The 21473-nt window shown below is 34.7% G+C and overlaps 1 protein-coding gene across 1 annotated transcript in view; it reads right to left on the bottom strand.

Moving 5' to 3' along the window:
- Positions 1 to 21473, bottom strand: part of Kiaa0586 (KIAA0586 ortholog) — a 114677-nt gene that overhangs the window by 54807 nt on the left and 38397 nt on the right. Inside the window, 7 exon segments of the mRNA XM_047541183.1 lie at positions 586 to 720; positions 2922 to 2998; positions 3855 to 4108; positions 11048 to 11270; positions 12410 to 12569; positions 15358 to 15557; positions 20116 to 20237. Of these exon segments, the coding sequence (XP_047397139.1) occupies positions 586 to 720; positions 2922 to 2998; positions 3855 to 4108; positions 11048 to 11270; positions 12410 to 12569; positions 15358 to 15557; positions 20116 to 20237 (1171 nt within the window).

The raw sequence follows: 21473 nt of genomic DNA, 5'->3' as shown, positions 1-21473 counted from the left end.
TAAACTTGTAAACTCAACATTCAAGATTCTCTACAATTTGCCATAATTTTCTTCAAAACATCTATATATCCCCTATTCTCTTAACCTGACTCTTCTTTAGGAATACCAATTGCTCAACATCCTTTAAATTGAAAACTATTAATTTATGAGGAATATATTGGAGACTCTTGGGCAATATTTGGAATAATGGCAGATATTTTCTTCAGAAATTAATTAGAAATATTTCCCAGTAACTATGTTACTGATTAAATGTAAAGGTCATGTTTCACTCATCTTTATCTTTTCCAAGGCTGTGTGGGGGCATATAGTAGATGCTCAGTAAAAGGTCAGAGACTAAATGAGTGATATACAAATCATTTTAGAGAGCTTCAGTTTTCTCCAGTGTAGAACAAAAGGAATAGAAAAGATGTTCTAAATTCTTTTCAGTTATAAAATCCTATACAGTTCTATGACTCCAGGTTAAAGTTGCTATAACACTAACTTTTGAATAACTGAAATATTAGCATGCCTAAATTAAAAGTGAGAATATTTCTATTTTTTCCGATTGGTATTCTAACCAAAAAAATAATTAAGAATAGAAAATACCTCTGAGTAATAGACTGATTGCTGTGAGACCAATAATTCTTGATTTTGTTTAGTAAGAAGAGAAAGAATTGCATCTGCACGAAGCTTTTTATGGGGCATCCTCATCACTTGTCCTTCACTGGGAGGATCATCTTCCTGAAAGAAACATAATTAACACATCAAAAACTTATTAGGCTGCATTTTTCTCAATTATGATTAATAAAAACTTAGCTATCAAGTGACATCAACACTTTTTGAAAAAAAGACGAACTCTTCATTTTCATTTAATTCTCAATTCTATCTGACCACAATAAAACACATTTGCTTCAAACAACACTATAATCTGGTAACAAACTGGAGATGTATTGTAGAAACATGAAAATTGGACCTCAGTCTCTGAGTCACAATGACTCAAAAGTGTCTTATATACTATCATCAGGTTTTGGGTTCACATGGTTTCCTGCACAAAGCAATGGCACACTGAGACAATGAAGACAAAGCACTAGATTAAAGCTGCAAAACTAGGATCCCAGGCAAAAATGAAAACCTGCAGAACATGCAACAGCACCTAGGAACCTTCAATGTCCTTTTGCATTTGTGCTGACATCTGCCTTAGTTGGCTAGAGAGCAAGTACTGAACCCCTCACTAAGACACCCTGCCTTTGACACTTGACAGTGCTTCAAAACAGACCTGTCCCCAAAATGAGGGACAGTGGGTCTCAGAGTCAGATAAATTGGATTCCCTTATAAAGATAGGTATGAATATCATTTTAGATTGATTAAAGTAATTTTAATTATTATTTTTAGTGAAATGAAGTTAATTCTGGATTATAAATCCATATCCTCCAGTTTTATATGGATAAATACCAATGGTATATGACTTCAAGTTATTCTGATTTTTCTAGATTATACTTTTGCATTTTACTTTATTATGACTTTGTAGCATATGATTTAGGGATAGTAAAAATATCGATATTAGAATCAATTTCAATTTCAAATATAGAAGAATAAAGAAGTTACAATTTAGCCCTGGTTAATTATTTACTTTATAGAAATTTAAATATGCTTTGGCTAAGAATGGATAAAAATGCTATAATGGCATATTAAGCAGTAGGCTAGATAAAGCTCCTCTGAAAATAAAGATATCTCATTTATGCCTTTTCCCTGTATTGTTTTATAAAAGTGATTTCACTCTCTTCACAATGGACTAAATTACTTGTAATAGTCACTCCTAGCTGGGTGCTGTAATAGGAGCAACTCAAGAAGATGAAGCAGGAGGATCAAAAACTTGAGGTCAGCCTCAGAAACCTAGTGAGAGACCATGTCTGAAAATAAAAAATAAAAAGGCTGGGGAGGTTTGCGCGGTGGGTAGAGCACCCTTGAGTTCAATCCCCAGTATTGCCCACCCCAATCACTCCTAAAAAATAATTTTTCAAATAAAATCTTATCAAAATTTTTCTCAATGCTTACTCCTTTGTGAAACATGGCAAGAATAATAATAATGCTTAGCAAAGGATAGGGCAAGTATAATTACCTTTCTTTGCTTAGGTGATTTAAAAATACATAAAAAGTAATGATTTCTACTCAAGTTTTTTTCAGAAAGATAATTTCTAGTATTATTACTGTATTTTATATATGTAAAAATATATAAATAATCCCTTCACTAAGGCATTGTTTAAGTGGACTACACTTTAAAAAATGACATAGACCCCTGTATATGTGTGTGTGTGTGTGTGTGTGTGTGTTATGAGATTTTTAAATGTCAAGTTTTCCTTTTATAGCACTAGATAACAAGGAAATATTAGTATCCCTATTTAAGTTTCTCTCTTTTTTTTTTTTTTTTTTGGGTGCTGGGGATCGAACCCAAGGCCTTGTGTTTGCAAGGCAAGCACTCTACAGACTGAGCTATCTCCCCAGCCCCCAAGTTTCTCTTTTTATGTCATTAAATTTACATATTTATTAGCACAAATAATTATAATCATGATTAAAGAAAAACAAATATATTATTTAAAAATTGATTAAAATAGCTAAGAATTTACTAACAATATTATAAATATTATAAAGATAATACTTCCAGGTGACACTTTGCATTGAGATAAATCTCATTACCAAATTATATTAACTGTATATATTTTCCCTACTGGAGCCACAGAGGTTAAAAACAACTTTTCATTCTCACAATTATGATAATATTACATAATAAAATGTGCAAAAACCCCTAAATTCCTTCATGGTTAATATTTTACTAAATTGTGTGTCTATAACTCAAATAATTGAGAAAATAATGATCAATTGCAACAAGTTCATCAAAATACTCTTTCTATTGGAATTCTATGTTGTAATCAATCATTCCTTACCATTTCAAGAGCATCTTGCAAAGTGCTAGATAAGCTATCATTTAGGTTTGTCAGACATATTCCTCCAGCTCCTAAACCTAGAAATTATGATGTTAACAGTTTAGAAAAAAGAAGATACATGAACATCAGTTTTTTAAATGATACAATTTAAAACAAAGATAAGATTTGTTTTACCTGCAAGTTTGTCGGATATTTAAAAGAACTGTTAAGTAGAACTACAGATATAATATTGAGAAATAGGCCCTCCTACGTATTAGTGTAATTAAAAACTGATTAAAATTAAAGTGGATTAATTTTTCTAGAGATTAATCTTTTTGTGTTAATTATATATTATTATTTTAAAGGAATCTACTCTGACTCAACAATTCCATTTCTAGGTATGTAATCTATGGAAATTATTAGATTAGTGCACAAAGAAACAGAAACACACACATGTTAAGGATAGTCATTAAAGAGTTGTGCATAGTCTGGAAACATTGAAAATAATTTAAATGCACTCCACTAAGGCACTATTTAAATAGACTGAACAACCATTTAAAAAAATGACAGAGATTTATGTTTGTTGATACTGTGAGATGTCTACAGTGTATTATTTAGTACAAAATTCAGAGTAATATGCATAGTTTGGTCCCATTTTAAAGGTATATGTAAATACACATGTATGTATTTAGGTGTCTGTATATGCATGGACAAAAATATACTGGAAGGATAATACCTCAATTCATTAGTGATATTAGTTTAGAGAGTAGGATAATGAGGAAGGTTTTATTTTCTGAAATTAAAATCCAAAAAAGTAACTTGCACAGAGACCCTATTCCTTCTATTATACTATGCAAAATCTTGAAAAATAAGTAAAAAACACTTTAAAAAGGAAAGTTTTACTAAGGGAATTATCATAATCTACCACTGAAATCAATTAATATAGGAACTTACTCTTGGTAGTAAATTTTTGATCACAGCTAAATAAAATCTCTCCTTCAGAGATGGGTTTATCTAAAGTTTCTGTTTCCGTGACAGTAACGCTCAAAGTGCTCTCCAGTGTTGAGGAACCAGAACTTGGCATCTGTAAGGGAGAAGGAGCCTTGGTGCCTGCAGGAAATGGTGTAATGGGAACTGGCTCTGGAGATGCAGACTGAGCAGGGAAATCCATACTCTCAGGTTCTTCATCTTTAGCCACAGACATTACACTAAGAAGAAAAGGACGTATTTTGAATTTATTAGGTCATTGAAGGCCTATATTCATTTTTATATAAAAATCAGACAAAAAGGTACTATGTTTCCTTTAGTGTAGTATTTCTATGATCTATACTATTATAATTAATAAGATTCATTTTTCTATTGTTCTTATGCTTGAGTCATAGGTCATTTTGAAACCTCTTCTAGTCAAAAAACAAATGTACACAGGATGAATAATAATGTAAGTGATCATACTAAGATCCATACTAGAGAGAAATCATTTTCTGTTTTGTTAACAGACAGATACCTCTATTAAAATCTGTTTCCAACATTCTAAAAAAGAGGTGAAGATACAAATAAATTGATAATTTTTTAAATTAATTTTTTTTAAACAAATTGGATACATCTTGTTTCTTTGTACATGAAGTAGAGGCATACCATTTCTGTAATCATATATTTGCATAGGGTAATAGTTTTGATTCATTCTGTTGTTTTTTTCCTCCCCCCGCTCCTCATACCCCTCTTTTCTCTCTATACAGTCCCTCCTTCCTCCATTCTTGCCCACCTCCCACCCCCCATTATGTGTCATCATCCGCTTATCAGCAAGATCATTCATCCTTTGGTTTTTTGGGATTGGCTTATCTCACTTAGAATGATATTCTCCAATTTCATCCATTTGCCTAAAAATGCAATAATTTTATTATTCTTTATGGCTGAGTAATATTCAATTGTATATATATATATATACCACAGTTTCTTTATCCATTCATCAATTTAAGGACATTTAGGTTGGTTCCACAATCTGGTTATTGTGAATTGAGCAGCAATGAACATTGTTGTGGCTGTATCTCTGTACTATGCTGATTTTAAGTCCTTTGGGTATAGGCCAAGGAGTAGGATAGCTGGGTCAAATGGTGGCTCCATTCCAAGTTTTCTAAGGAATCTCCACACTGCTTTCCAGAGTGGCTATACTAATTTGCAACCCCACCAGCAATGTATAAGTGAACCTTTTTCCCCACATCCTCACCAACAACTATTGTTGCTTGTATTCTTGATAATTGCCATTCTAATTGGGGTGAGATGGAATCTTAGGGTAGTTTTGATTTGCATTTCTCTCATAAATAGAGATGTTGAATATTTTTTCATGTATCTGTTGATTGCTTGTAGATCTTCTTCTGTGAAGTGTCTGTTCATTTCCATAGCCCACTTGCCGACTGGGTTATTTGTATTCTTGGTGTAGCGTTTTTTGAGTTCTTTATATATTCTGGAAATTAGTGCTCTATCTGAAGTATGAGTAGAAAGATTTTCTCCCATTCTGTAGGCTCTCTCTTCACATTGCTGATAGTTTCCTTTGCTGAGTGAAAGCTTTTTAGTTTGAGTCTGTCCCAGTTATTGATTCTTGCTTTTATTTCTTGTGCTATGGGAGTTCTGTTAAGGAAGTCTGATCCTAAGCCAACATGTTGAAGATTTGGACCTACTTTTTCTTCTGTAAGATGCAGGGTCTCTGGTCAGATTCCAAGGTCCTTGATCCATTTTGAGTTGAGTTTTGTGCAGGGTGAGAGATAGGGGTTTAATTTCATTCTGCTGCATATGGATTTCCAGTTTTCCCTGCACCATTTGTTAAACAGACTATCTTTTCTCCATTGCATATTTTGGCCCCTTTGTCTAGTATGAGAAAATTATATTTATTTGGGTTTGTGTCCATGTCCTCTATTATGTACTATTGATCTACCTGTCTATTTTGGTACCAATACCATGCCATTTTTGTTACTATTGCTTTGTAGTATAGTTGAAGTTCCGGTATTGTGATACCCCCTGCTTCACAGTAATCTGCTAAGGATTACTTTAGCTATTCTGGGTTTCTTATTCTTCCAGATGAATTTCATGATTGCTTGCTCTATTTCTGTAAGGTACATCATTGGGATTTTAATTGGAATTGGATTGAATCTGTATAGCACTTGTGATAGTATGGCCATTTTGACAATATTAATTCTGCCTATCCAAGAACATGGGAGATCTTTCCATCTTCTAAGGTTTTCTTGAATTTCTTTCTTTAGTGTTCTGTAGTTCTCATTGTAGAGGTCTTTCACCTCATTTGTTAGATTGATTCCCAAGTATTTTATTTTTTTCAAGGCTATTGTGAATGGGGTAGTTTTTCTAACTTTGCTTTCTGAAGATTCATCACTTACATATAAAAATGCATTAGATTTATGAGCATTGATCTTATATCCTGCTACTTTACTGAATTCACTTATGAGTTCTAGAAGTTTTCTGGTGGAATTTCCTGGTTCCTCTAAATGTATAATCATGTCATCAGCAAATAGGGATAGTTTGAGTTCTTCTTTTCCTATTCATATCCCTTTAATTTCTTTGGTCTGTCTAATTGCTCTGGCTAGAGTTTCAAGGACAATGCTGAATAGAAGTGGTAAAAGAGGGCATCCCTGCCTTGTTCCAGTTTTTAGGGGGAATGCTTTCAGTTTTTCACCATTTAGAATGATATTGGCCATGGGCTTAGCATAGATGTCTTTTATAATGTTAAGGAATGTTCCCACTATCCCTATTTTTTCTAGTGTTTTGAGCATGAAGGGATGCTGTATTTTATCAAACGCTTTTTCTGCATTGATCAAAATAATCATGTGATTCTTGACTTTAAGTCTGTTGATATGGTGAATTACATTTATTGATTTCTGGATGTTGAACCAACCTTGCATCCCTGGGATAAAACCCACTTGATCATGATGCACTATCTTTTTAATATATTTTTGTATGCGATTTGCTAAGATTTTGTTGAGATTTTTTGCATCAATGTTCAATAAGGATATTAGTCTGAAATTTTCTTTCCTCGATGTGTCTGTCTGGTTTAGGTATCAGGGTGATACTGGCTTCATACAATGAGTTTGGGAGGGTTCCCTCCTCTTCTATTTCATGGAATACTTTGAGGAGTATTGGAATGAGCTCTTCTTTAAAGGTTTTGTAGAACTCGGCTGAGAACCCATCTGGTCCTGGACTTTTCTTTGTTGGTAGACTTTTGATGACCTCTTCTATTTCATTACTTGAAATTGACCTATTTAAATTGTGTATGTTTTCCTGGTTCAGTTTAGGTAATTCATATGTCTCTAGAAACCTGTTGATGTCTTCAAAATATTCTATTTTGTTGGAGTATAGATTTTCAAAATAGCTTCTGATTATGTTTTGTATTTCAGTCGTGTCTGTTGTGATATTTCCTTGTTCAATCCAAATTTTAGTAATTTGAGTTTTCTTTCTCCTTCTCTTTGTTAGTATGGCTAAGGGTTTATCAATTTTGTTTATTTTTTCAAAGAACCAACTATTTATTTTGTCAATTTTTTTTTATTGTTTCTTTGGTTTCAATTTCGTTGATTTCAGCTCTGATTTTAACTATTTCCTGTCTTCTACTACTTTTGGTGTTGCTCTGTTCTTTTTCTAGGGCTTTGAGCTGTAGTGTTAGGTCATTTATTTGTTGATTATTTTCTTCTTTTATTGAATGCACTCCATGAAATAAATTTTCCTCTAAGTACTGCTTTTATAGTGTCCCAGAGATTTTGATATGATGTATCTTTGTTCTCATTTACCTCTAAGAAATTTTTTATTTCCCTCCTGATGTCTTCTGTTATCCATTCATCATTCAATAGCATATTATTTAATCTCCAGGTGTTAGAGTACTTTCTGTGTTGTATTCTGTCATTTATTTCTAATTTCAATCGATTATGATCTGATAGAATACAAGGTAGTATCTCTATCTTCTTGTATTTGCCAACATTGGCTTTATGGCATAGAATATGGTCTATTTTAGAGAAGGATCCATGTGCTGCTGAGAAGAAAGTGTATTCACTCTTTGTTGGATGGTATATTCTATATATGTCTGTTAAGTCTAAATTATTGATTGCGTTATTGAGATCTATGGTTTCTTTGTTCAATTTTTGTTTGGAGGATCTGTCCAGTGGTGAGAGAGGTGTGTTAAAATCGCCTAGTATTATTGTGTTGTGGTCTATTTGATTTCTGGAATTGAGAAGGATTTGTTTGACGTACATGGATGAGCCACTGTTTGGTCATAGATATTTATGATTGTTATGTCTTGCTGATTTATGCTTCCCTTAAGCAGTATGAAATGTCTTTCTTTATCCCTTCTGACTAACTTTGGCTTGAAGTCCACATTATCTGATATGAGGATAGATACTCCAGTTTTTTTGCTGAGTCCATGTGCATGGTATGTTTTTTCCCATCCTTTCACCTTTAGTCTGTGGGTATCTCTTTCTATGATAAGAGTCTCTTGCAGGCAGCATATTGTTGGATGTTTCTTTTTAATCCAATCTGCCAGTCTATGTCTTTTGATTGATGAGTTCAGGCCATTCACATTCAGGGTTATTATTGAGATACGATTTGTATTCCCGGTTATTTGACTCATTTTTGTTTCTTGACATGACTTGGTTTCTCCTTCATTTAGCTATTCCTATAGGGTAGTTCCTCCCTTTGCTGACTTATATCGTTGTATTTCATCTCTTTCTCAAGGAATATTTTGCTGAGAACGTTCTGTAGTGCCGGCTTTCTCTTTGTAAATTCTTTTAGCTTTTGTTTATCATGGAAGGATTTTATTTCATCATCAAATCTGAAGGTAAGTTTTGCTGGGTATAAGATTCTTGGTTGGCATCCGTTTTCTTTCAGAGTTTGAAAAATGTTGTTCCAGGCCTTTCTAGCTTTTAGGGTTTGGGTTGAAAACTCTGCTGATATTCATGTTGGTTTCCCCCTGAATGTAATTTGATTCTTTTCTCTCACAGTCTTTAAAATTCTGTCTTTATTTTATATGTTAGGTATTTTCATTATAATGTGCCTTGTAGTGGGTCTATTGTAATTTTGTATATTTGGAGTCCTATAAGCCTCTTGTACTTGATTTTCCATATATTCTTCAGATGTGGGAAATTTTCTGATATTATTTCATTGAATCGATCGTTCATTCCTTTGGTTTGTTTTTCTAAGCCTTCCTCAATCCCAATAATTCTTAAATTTGGTCTTTTCATGATATCCCATAATTCTTGGAGATTCTGTTCATGATTTCTTACCATCTTCTCTGTTTGGTCAATTTTGTTTTAAAGGTTAAATATTTTGTCTTCAATATCTGCCTTCCAGGTGTTCTATCCTATTGGTTATGCTTTCTATGGAGTTTTTAATTTGGTTTATTGTTTCCATCATTTCAAGGATATCTGTCTGATTTTTTTTCAGTATCTCTAAAAAGAAATGATCTTTTGCTTCCCGCATTTTCACTTTTAACTGTTGAGTGGTGCAATCATTCAAAGCCTGCATTTGCTCTTTCATCTCATCATCTGCTTCTCTGATCATTTTAATTATGTACTTTCTGAACTCCCTTTCTGACATTTCTGCTGCCATGCTGTCATTGGATTTTATTGATGTAGCATCTAGGTTTGTTTGGGACATTTTCTTCCCTTGTTTTCTCATACTGGTCAGGTATCTACCCCTCTAGTAGTGAAACTCTATTGGCTTATAGTGTCCCTGTAGATTTCCAGTAACTCACCTCCTAGCCTTTAGTAGCCTGAAGTCTTGGAGGAACTTGAATATGCAGTAATACACAAGGAAGCTGCCCCTCTAGGGGTGGTGGCCTTCAGGTGGGGTGTATTTCCTGCTGGTGGGATGAGGTACCTCCACTTGTTGACCAATGGTCATCAAAAGGGGGACTAGACACAGGCTGGGCCTGTGTCTCTGGTTCTACCACCCTAATGGGAAAGCCTCACCCAGCAAGGAAGACTCACCCAGTGGGGACATCTCGATGGGCAGCTCTCCTCCAAGAAGTTCCCTTCGGTCCAGAACTACCACTGGGGCTGGGCAGCCCTCCTCTGCGGCGTTCCCAGGGATCTGAATCTACCTCATGGGCCAGGGAGCCTCGCCCTGCAATTGAGACTCTCACTGGGCAGCCTTCCTCTACAACATTCCCTGGGGACTGGACCTACTGCCCAGGCCTGGGAGGCTCACTCTGCGCTGAAGCCTCTTGCTGGGTGGTCCTCCTCTCCAATGCTCCCATTATCTGAGTTCACGGCTCCAGCGGGGGGAGTCTCACTGGTCAACTCTACTCCACGAAGTTCCCTGCATTCCAGGACTACTGACCCATCCAGAGAGCCTTGCCCAGTGGAAGAGACTCACCCGGCTGCTCTGAGTTGGTCCCAAGTCTCTCAATACCTCCTCTTCTTGAATCCTGAGTCTTGTCAAAGGGCCTCCAGTCTCCTGTAGGTGTCTCAGGAAGGGAGCGGCCCTTCCGATGATGATGGCCATGCCCTCAGGAATAATTCGAAATGCCTGCACCAGCCTCCAGAGAATCTGGGGAGCCCCAGCCAGGGTGTGCTGAGTCAGCGCAGAGGCAAATGCAGTGTCCCTCAGCAGTAGAGGGGCAGGCAGGCAGGCTCAGCGATGGCATCCAACCTCAGTGTGGGGGTCAGGCAAGCCAGCTAGCTCCGCCTGATGGTGTCCGACGATAATTTTGAAAACTTAAAATTTATGAAACTTTTTCTAAAGTATTAAGTAGTGTGGTTTATAAAGCTCTTCATCATCTCTGTTTCACTGGGTCATATAACTGAAACATAAGTGGGAGTGTACAGTTTCTAAGAGTGAATATAATCAGCCTTCCATATCCACAGGTTCCATGTCCAAGAGTCAACCAACCACGGATTGAAAATATTCTTTCAAATATTGAGTCTGTACTTTTTTTCTTGTCATTATTCCCTACACAATACATTATAACATGTTACGAAGCATTTACATTGAATTAGGTAATAATCTAGAGATGATTTAAAATACATGTGTAGAATATATGTAAATTCTATGCTATTTTATATAAAGAACTTGAGTGTGTGAATTTGACATGAGGGGGCAAGATCCTACAATCAGTCCCCTCAGATACAGAGGGATGACTATAAATTCTTACTTACATAGCTCTTGGGTGAAGAAATCCTTCTAAAAGAGAGTTAGGATTCTCCTCATCCAATGGCAGGTCTCCATCCCCCCATGGCTTGGGAAGCTCTGGGCTTGATATCTTCAATTTATCAATGGAAATCTCTGACAAAGTTGGGGTAAGAGCAGCTGCTGGAGGAGGTGAAGTAACAGGGGTAACTGTTGGAGTATTCACAAGCATCATAGTAGGTATATCATTTCCTAAAGAGTTTTTTAAAAAAGAAAGAAAAAGATAAAAGTTGGTTAACAACTCCCGTAAGATAATATGTTGCTTCAGATACCCCTTAACATTTTGAGGTACAAATAGTGACAATAATAATAACAATGATGATGTAGTGGCCATTAGCCAAATAATTCTTCAATTAATTTAGTAAAGTATTAAAAAAACTAGAAAAAACAGTACTTTTAACACTGCCATATACTTAAAATAGTCTAAGTGTCTATTAGATTGTATACTTTAAGAAGTGGTACTTTGGTTTGAATGTTTCCCTTAAAAGTTCATGTGTTAGAAACTTAATCCAGGGCTGGGGTTGTGGCTCAGTGGTACAGTGCTTGCCTAGCACATGTGAGGCACTGCGTTCAATTCTCAGCAACACATAAGAAAATAAAGATATTGTGTCCATCTACAACTAAAAATATTTAAAAAGAATAAAAGAAACTTAATCCACAAATTGATGTTGATGATACCATTTTGGAGGTGGGCCCTTTGGGAGCTAATGAGGGTTAGATGAGGATATGAAGGTGGGGGCCCCAAGATGTGATTAGTGAGATCCAAGCTCTCAGGCTCCTGCTTTTGCCATTGTGTAATGCCTTCTGTCAGTTATGTTACAGTCAGGTGCAGTGTCACAAGCCTATAATTTCAGCAGCTTGGGAGGCTGAGGCAGGAGAATTGCAAGTTCAAAGATAGCCTCAGCAATTTAGCAATGCCCTAAGCAACTTAGCAAGACCCTGTCTCAAAATAAAATTAAAGAAAAAAAAAAAAAAAAAAAAAACAGGCTGGGGATGTGGTTAAGTGCCCCTGGCTTCGATCCCAGGTACCAAAAAAAAAAAAAAAAAAAAAGTAGCTCTCACCAAATGGAGCCTCTCAATTTTGTACTTTCCAGTCTCTAAAATTTTAAAAATAAATTTGTTTTTTGAATAAATTACCCGGTTTGTGGTATTCTATTATAGTAATATAAAACAGACAAGTGGCAACCAATTCCTTAATTTTCTTATAAGATAAAGATTTAATAAGACCTAGTAAGCAAGAAGTATGTATAAAGCATCTAATAAAACAAATCATGGAATTTTAATTAATACTTGCTAAAATTAAAACTGAGTTATAGAAATAAGATTTCTACCTTTTTCAGCAAATACATCTTTTACAGGAAGAGCCACATCACCATCTGAATCACAGGGAGAAGAATCTGGAGTTTTCACTAACACATGGTCCTTAGGAGGTGAGGAAGGTGAGCGAGGAGGAGTAGGCTGTGGAGTAGCCACAGGGGTACACACTCTTGCCTAAAATAAAGTAGTAAAACAAGACAAATGGTTTATAATCACCCAAATACTACCAGCTCATTTATTCACTATATTGAATTTAAATGAATGAGCAAAATAACAGCAAAAAAAGGAGCCTTAAATACCCTGGATCTTAAGTATCTAGCTGCCAGTGTAAGACTAGTCTGCAGAAAGCCTCCATAATTGAAAAACCCTGCCTCTGAAGCAGGCCCCCAAGAAAACTAAGGCACCCTGTTTTAATGTAGAGATAAAGACTAAAATATAGCTGATGATCAAAACCAACTATAAATTTGATGGATAAGCCACGCAACAAAAAGAAAGCGCTTTGACAAGATACCAAAAAAATAAAATAAGCCCTTTACAGCAAGAAGGAATAGTATGTAAAAAGGAACAGAAGGATTTTTAAAAGTGAGTGGGGGAAAATAATAATAGGGAAATAGAAAGTACTAGGGAAAGAAAAAGCAAACATACTAATACTAATCTGTTGAATACATAATCATTCAAATGTCTCAAAATTAAGGTACAAAAGGGTGATAGTGAAAATTAGGTCTCCTTCTTGTGTCCTTATCAAATACTCTTGACTAAGTCATTTCATATTCATTCATTTATTTTATTGCCAATGATGACAACATTCCAAGTTGTCAGGGCTGGGTATTGTGAAAATTAGCAATAATCGTGCCTTGGATAAATCTCATTGGCTATGATACTGTCATTGGGCAAAGTTTCATTTCCTATTTATATAGATTTATTTATGGGATAAATTTCCAAAAGTAGGAATACTTGATTAAAGGGCTGTGTGTTTTATTTGAATAGGTATATCACTAAATTTCCCCCTACAGAACTGTACATGTCACACTACTACATGTACTACATGAAGGGATGAGAATGCCTATTTCCCCAATGTTTGCCAAGCAATGGCTTTATCAAATTTTAGAGTTTTGCCAATCTGATCAGTAAAATGGAACTTCAGTGATTTTTTTCCTTATTATCAGTGAGGCTGACAGTCTTTTTATATGAATATCAATGATTTGTATTTCTTTAATATTTGTAAAATCGTTGGTTGTATTGTTTGCCCAGTCTTAAAATAGGTTGTCTCTTTTCATTCTGAAAAACCTTTATAAATTAGGATAATTAGCCTTTATTCTATGAGTTACAAGTTAATATACAATTTAAGATTATGAAGCATATGAGAAACTCTATAATATTGCTTCATAATTGGCATATTGGCATTCTTAACTTTCATTTTAGAATGAAAGAAATATACTACGCTTTTCCCTTCTCGACTACATAAACCTTTAGCATAAAAGTACTGCTTTCAAATATGATGCCACTGGCTACTTTTTCATGACAAGATCTAAAGGTATTCTAATGAGTTGGTAATGGATAATGATGATGACAAACTATTTTTAATACTTAAAATTCTAGACACTAGATTAAGCTCTTCACATATATCATTTCATTTAATCTGCCACAAAACCTTATATGAGGACTAAGAAGACAAAGAATCATAAAGGCGTCGATCATTTGCAAATTAAATAAAAATTAAATTAGTTTTCATAAAAATTCCCCTATGGAATTTTTAATTATGGAAGGCTGAGGGTACAACCCAGTGGTTAGGGTTAGGGTTACTGATTAGAATTCCAGTCTTGTGCATGTACACAATGGTGAGATTCACTGTGGTGAGTTCATATATGAACATAGGTAAGTTATGTTAGATTCATTTCACTGTCTTTCCTTTTCCTATCCTTCCTTTCTTCCCTTCATTCCCCTTTGTCTAATTCACTGAACTTCTATTCTTGCCTACCCCTCTTAATGTGGGTTAGTTTCCACATAGCAGAGAAAACATTTGACCTTTGGGTTTGGGGATTGGTTTATTTCACTTAGCATGATAGTCTTCTAATCCATCCATTTACCAGCAAATGTCATAAAGTCATTCTTTGTGGCTGAGCAATATTCCATTTTGCATATATAACACATTTTCTTTATCCATTCGTTTCTTGAAGGGCAACTAGCTATTGTGAATTGTGCTGCTATAAACACTGATGTGGCTGCATCACTGTAGTATGCTGATTTTAAATCTTTTGAATATAAACCAAACAGTGGGATAACTGGGTCAAATGGTGGTTCCATTCCTACTTTTCTTAGAAATCTCCATACTGCTTTCCAAAGTGGTTGCACCAATTTGCAATCCTTCCAACAATGTATGAATGTACCCTTTTCCCCACATCCTCGCCAACATATATTGTTACTTATATTCCTGATAATTGCTATACTAACTGAAGTGAGTTTTGATTTGCTTTCTCTAATTGCTAGAGATGTTTGAACATTTTTTCATATATTTATTGTCCATTTGTATTTCTTCTTTACAGAAGTGTGTTTCTTTGCCCATTTTGTAATAAAGTATCTTGTTCTTAGGTGATACTGCAGATGCATTTGAGAGGAAGTATCATGTCTAAAACTTTCAATTGGTTTTTAAAGGAAATAATTATGTATAGCAGATATAAAGACAGATTTTTAAAATATGCCAAAATGTTATCAATTGTGAAAAATAGGTAAAGGGCTTATAGATGTCCACTGTATCATACTCTCAACCTTTTTCTAGATTTAAGTTTTTAAAATAAAATGATAGGAAAAATGTTACACTTTACTCATAGCAATAAGGAATAAAATTCTGCCACACATGATTATCTTAAGGAGTTTAAAATTCATCTATTATTTTACCATTCTTTAATAATATATTAAAAATTCCCCAGAACACTAAAGTCATGAAAGCAAGAGTTGCTCCTACCGGAAAACATGTTTCCTTTGATAAGACATCTCCAGAAAAACTTGTACCCACAGGATCTTGCTTTTTTGCTTCTCTGTCACCCAGCAAGACAGCAATGGTCTCAGCCAGAGCTTCATTCACGAAATGACTAATCATGTCTGAATTCACAGGAACCCCGGCATCAACAAAGAGCTGGAGAGCACCACAGCTTGTTCCTTCCACTAAAAAATGAAAGATTTTTGGATAAGTGGCCAAGAAACCACTTGAAAACCAAAACTTTAGACATCCATATATATTATGAGGATGGAAGGAAAAGTAGAGGTGAAAATAAAAACATACCTACTTATCAGGAAAGAAAGCAAGATGATAACAATGAAAATCTTCTCTCAACAAATCAAGAAGGGGAGGAAAACATACAGATGAAAACTTATACTCTTCCCTATCACTGCAGAATTTAATGATGAAAAGGATTTGCATCCATATTAAATGTCCTGATCTGAAACAAATTAATATTTTCAATCTTGACCAAAACACAGGGATATAATAAGTATGAGGCAAATTTTCCTTCTGTCTACTTTCAGATATACCAATTATCAACACAGGTTGGGCCTCCTCAAAAGTCTATAGCAGTTTAGGTGCTTATTAGATGTTCTTTTGGTATATTAATTTTCCAGTGGGTTTTACTTTTCATTTATATGAATGTATATAAAATTAAGTAAAGCTTTTAGAGACTTTACTGACCATAAAGTGGTATTTCTAAACTGTGTAGAAATATGTGAACAATGATCTGGACAACCCAAAGGAGATGAGAACTCTCCAAAGAGTATTCCTTTAGTAGTACAAGAAGAGAAGCAATATGTAGAATTATTTACAGATGTCTTAGGATTACTTGCCGAGGGGTAAAAAATAGCAATTTACTCTATAGTTTCCATAGCCAGTGCTATCTTTATATTCAATAATTCCAGCTCATATTTGACAATATATTTTTTCAACAAAATCTCCCTTTTAATTTCCATAATCATTTTTTTTGCATAACCATGAATCCAATATCTATGTCATAAAGTCAAAAAAGCCTCCCTCAGACACTGGCCAAAAAAAAAAAAAAAAAAAGCGGGGCAAATAAACACGGTTTTTTCAAAAAAGGAGAACAGGATATAAATACATATTTGGAAATTTTAAGATTTTCATCCAGGAAAATATCAATTTTCTTGTAACTTTGTTGGTCATTTTTTTTTTTCTTTCTTTAAAAAAACAAGATGATAGGAGAAAATCTGGGACAGAGCAGTGGGAGGACAGATGGGAGCTACACTAAACAGGAAGAAGTAACCAACTGCAATAACCAACCGCAACAATAAAGAGTATGGAACTGAGATGCAGGTTTTGGCTGAGTCCCAGGGACTGAGGAGGAGCAAAGAAAAGAAAATGAAACAAACAACCCCAAAGCTTTGGAAATTGGGTGCTGGGAAAATCTGTGCTATTGTTAACAGAAATAGAGAGCAAAGAATAAGTTAGGTAGAAAAATTACATGAATTTTGGATATGCCAAATTTGGGATGCCAATGGAATATCAAGTAGAATATTCATTCACCAATAGGCAGAACTGCAAGTTTACAGCCTAAATGCATGGTTTAAGAGTCATCAAATGACACAGGACAATGAATGTTAAAAGGAAAATGGAAAAAAAAACAGAAAAGACAGCAGGCATAGAAACTTGGGAAATAAACTATTTCAAGTAGCAGAAAATAAATGAAGAAATGAAAGTCTTAAAGTTGAAAAGATAACAGCAGCATAAAGTATAAGAAGCCAAAACCCAGAGGACATTTTAAGAATTAGAAGTAGGCAACAGTGTCCAGGTTAGAGCTATCTACTAGAATAAGGATTTGAAAGGGAGCAACATCTTTGACAACCAAATGCCTATGGAAAAGGAATTTCTTAAAGGGGACACCAGGAAGCCAACCCATAGGTACTGAAGAGAAGAAGGTTGACAAAGAGAAAGTCAAAGCAGTAAATGTAGACCCTAAGACTAGGTTTTGGGCAGTTGAAGATCAGTCTACAAAGGAGGAAGAATAGATTATTCTGAGACTAAAAAGAAGGAAAAAAGCACAGATGATACATAAAATGTAAAACTTTTAAAAAGCAACAAAGTTGGAAAAACTTACACTATCCAGTTTCAAAACTTATTATTAAATTACAATAATCAAGTAGCATGGTATTGTATAAAGAAACACACGTAGATCAGTGTAAGTTCAAAAAAGGATCTAGACAAATATAGCCAATTAATTCAAAGACAAAAGGAAAAACTCTGCAACAAATCATACTACAACAAATCAGTGGCAGTGTTTGCCTAGAATACATGAGGCCCTGGGTTCAACTACCAGCACCACCACCACCCAAAAAAAAAAAAAAAGGCTATACAGGGCTGGGGATGCTGCTCAATAGTAGACCACTTACTTGCATATCATGCAAGAAGCCCTAGGTTCACATCCCAGCACCCCAGCCCCTGACAAATATTAAAGACCTAAATATAATCTAAAACCATCTATTGTCTAGAATAAAACAAAATAAAATCTTATTGATTTTGACTTAGGAAAGATTTATTAAGTAGTGCATCCCCCCAATCCACAAACTACAAAAGAAACATTGATAAATTAGACTTCATCAAAAATTAATCATTTTGTCTTCAAAATATAATGCTGAGAAAACAAAAAGGTAAGATATAAACTAGAAGGACATATTTATAAAACACATATACGTGTATCCTGGCTGGGTGAGGTGGCATACACCTATAATTCCACAATTCAGGAAGTTGAGGCAAGTGGATCCCAAGTTCAAGGCTGGCCTCAGCAACTTAGGAAGACCTTGTCCCAAAATAAAAAGGGCTGGGGATGTTGCTTAGTGGTAAAGCACCCCTGGATTCAATTCCCAGTACAAAACAAACAAACAAAAAACAAGTAATTTGCATCCAAAGTGAAGCCGGGTACGGTAGCATACACCTGTAATCCCAGGGGTTCAGAAGGCTGAGGCAGGAGGATTGCAAGTTCAAAGCCAGCCTCAGAAATTTAGCAAGATCCTGTTTTCAAAATAAAATATTAAAAGGACTAGGGATGTGACTCAGTGGTTAAGCATTCCTGGGTTCAATCCCCAGTACCCCTCCCCAAAAAAGATTTTAAAATGATATTTCACCAAACTGAATATATAGATATAAAATAAACATGAAAATTTGTACATCTTAATCCTCATTAGTAATTATACTACTCAATCACTAGTATAATTAAGGAAAAGTAAATTAAAAAACCACAATGACATATCTCCACGTATGTACAATGGCTAAAATAAAAACACTGATATACTAGGTACTACTGAAAATGTGGAAGAATTGAAACTCTTGTACATTGCTGGTTATAATACAAAATAGTACATCTCTTTGGAAAATACTTAGCAGCTTCTTATATACATTTATTTATCATATGACCAAGAAAATTAAAAGGTATGTCTATACAACATTTGCCTGCAAATGTTCATAACAGCTTTATTTATAACAGCCCCAAACTAAAAGACTATAAATATCCATCAACTGGTAAGTATATTAACAAATTATGGTATATCCATAGAGTATAATACTAATAAATGCAATAGCATACATGCCAAAGCATATAAGCTAAATAAAACAAGTCAAACAAAAATTATATATTGTATGATTACAATATATGAAAGTCCAGATAAGATAAAAACAGTGATAGAAGCAGATCAGTGGTTGTTAGTGACCACTGGACATATGTGGGAGATAGAAATTTTCTGCAAAGTGGCATTAAGAATCTGGAAAGGTGGCACATTCCTGAAACCCCAGCTACTCAAGAGGCTGAAGCAAGAGGATCATAAGTCTTGGCAATCAGCAAAACCTTGTCCCAAAATAATTTTTAAAATGTAGCTCAGTGATTAAGCATGCCTGGCTTTAATTCTCAGAATCAGGGGGGTAAAGCAGAGGTAGTAGTGTAAAGGGAACTTTGAGAGATGTCAAAATGTTTTTCCACATCATGATTGTATGGCTGATATACAGCTGTGTGTATTTGTCAAAATTTGTCAAATTGTACACTAAGAATTGGTGAAATTTAAGGCAAGCAAATTATACTTTCAGAAAAACTGATGGAGAAGTATTAGGGGAGGAAGGGAGGTAGGTAGAAGAGGAAAGAGGAAGAGAAGAAAAATAGGAAAGAGGAGAAAGGAGAGAAGGTCAAGAAGGAGAAGAATGGTATGGAGTCCTCAGAGAAAGAAGCTCATTGAATCATTAATGAATACTTAAACTCTTTTTAGGTATTAGTTAAGGGTTAGGAGAAGTAACTTAAAACCTGAGTAATTTACAGTCTAGTGATGAGCAAGATATGTAAAACAACCATAATATAATTTGTTAATTATCATAACAAAAAATATATAAAGTACTCTGGGGGAATAACAGAGTTTGGGGGTGGGAGGAGAAGGGTATTGTAATAATCTGAGTGCTACAATAAGAAATAAGAGAGTGAGGGAGAACTGACCTCCACTGGAGTACTAGAGAGGAACTAAGAAGTGAGATTTGAAGTAAGACCTCGTCTTTGGACTGTGGATAGAGCTCAGCAGTTTAAGTGCTTGCCTCGTATGCCTGAGACACTGGGTTGATATCTAGTGTCACCAAAACAACAACAAAAACCTAGTTTTTTTCAGCTAAAAGACCTCTGGTATATATAAATCCACAAGGAACTAAGAGGTTCTATCTTTAATAACAACAACAAAAATTCCATTTCACTTACCAATGTCAGGTTCAATGGTTCACTTGCCTCACTGACTGAAACACTGGCATTAAGTCTGGCCTGCTGCTGGATTGGAAAGAGCCCAGAGATAATCCTTGACATTATTTCTTGTTCTACCCTGGAAAGTGAGGAGATACAAGTTAAGGATTTCTAAATTTGACTAAAATATATAAAATGTTACACACATCAACCTTAAAAATAACCTTTACACATGGGCACAAACATTATATGTAAAAGCAGTCATCTGAAAGTTACTCCTGGAAAGAAGAAAAAAATGTATCTTGCAACAATATAAAACACACGAAACAATCTCCTTGTGAGAGATGTTCAGGTAGTCAAAGAAACCAAATTAAAATCTTTCACATTAGCCAGGCATGGTGGCCCACTCCATGGACTACAGTCCCAGTGGCTCAGAAGGCTGAAGCAAGGATCACAAGTTCAAAGCCAACCTCAGCAACTCAGCGAAGCCCTAAGCAACTTCGTGAGACCCTGTCTCAAAATTTAAAAATTAAAAAGAACTAACAGCACCCCAAAATTGAAGTTAAGATTTGCCTAAAGATTGTTGAGCACATCACATACCTAGGTTTGATTTTCACTCTGAGAAACACTTATAAAACTGTATCAAGATCAAAGTTAGAGAAAAATATCCATCTGCACTTTTCTCTGAATATAATGAATAATGTTTCTTCTTAAAAAAATGTTTTCCAAAGTCATATTCAGGAAGAAGGAGGAGAATGGAAAGGAAAGGGGGAAAAGAATAGGAAACCTCTTTTGGTACATTTCTTTAGAGTAGTTAACAGATTTCTTAAAAATTATTATACAAATGACAGACCTTTGTAGTAGAAAATACATAAATTTTTAAAAATTGATAAGTTTCACCCAATAATTCTAGATACAGGGATTAAACACAATTAACAATTTGGTATATATATATTTGAACTTCTGTTCTATATACACTTATTTTTGAGTAAGGTCTTACAACTGGGGTTACATTGTTAGTATCATGTTTCATTTGTACACCAGTAAATAGTATCTTTCAATGTCCCTCCACAGTCTTCTAAACCTAAGTTTAACTCTATTAACATTCAGTTGTTTATTTTTAGTCCATAACTTCCTTAAGGTTTATACAAGGATATAATAAGAATTTATTTCATAGTCACATGTATATATAATAACAGTATTACCACTTACTGTTGTAAATATGTAAGAAATTTAGAACAGTGCCTTGTTTTTAATGCTAGGTATTATACGACCCAGTAGCAAATCCATAATTATTTCCTTAGACTAAGTTTCTGAAAGTGAGTCATTAGATGAAAGAACATGTACATTTTTAAGGTTTCATTACTCAGAAAAG

This window comes from Sciurus carolinensis, chromosome 2 (genome assembly GCF_902686445.1).
Source record: "Sciurus carolinensis chromosome 2, mSciCar1.2, whole genome shotgun sequence".
Taxonomy (NCBI): Eukaryota; Metazoa; Chordata; class Mammalia; order Rodentia; family Sciuridae; genus Sciurus; species Sciurus carolinensis.
Note: the sequence above shows the minus strand (reverse complement) of the source record. Positions and strands in the feature narration are given on the sequence as shown.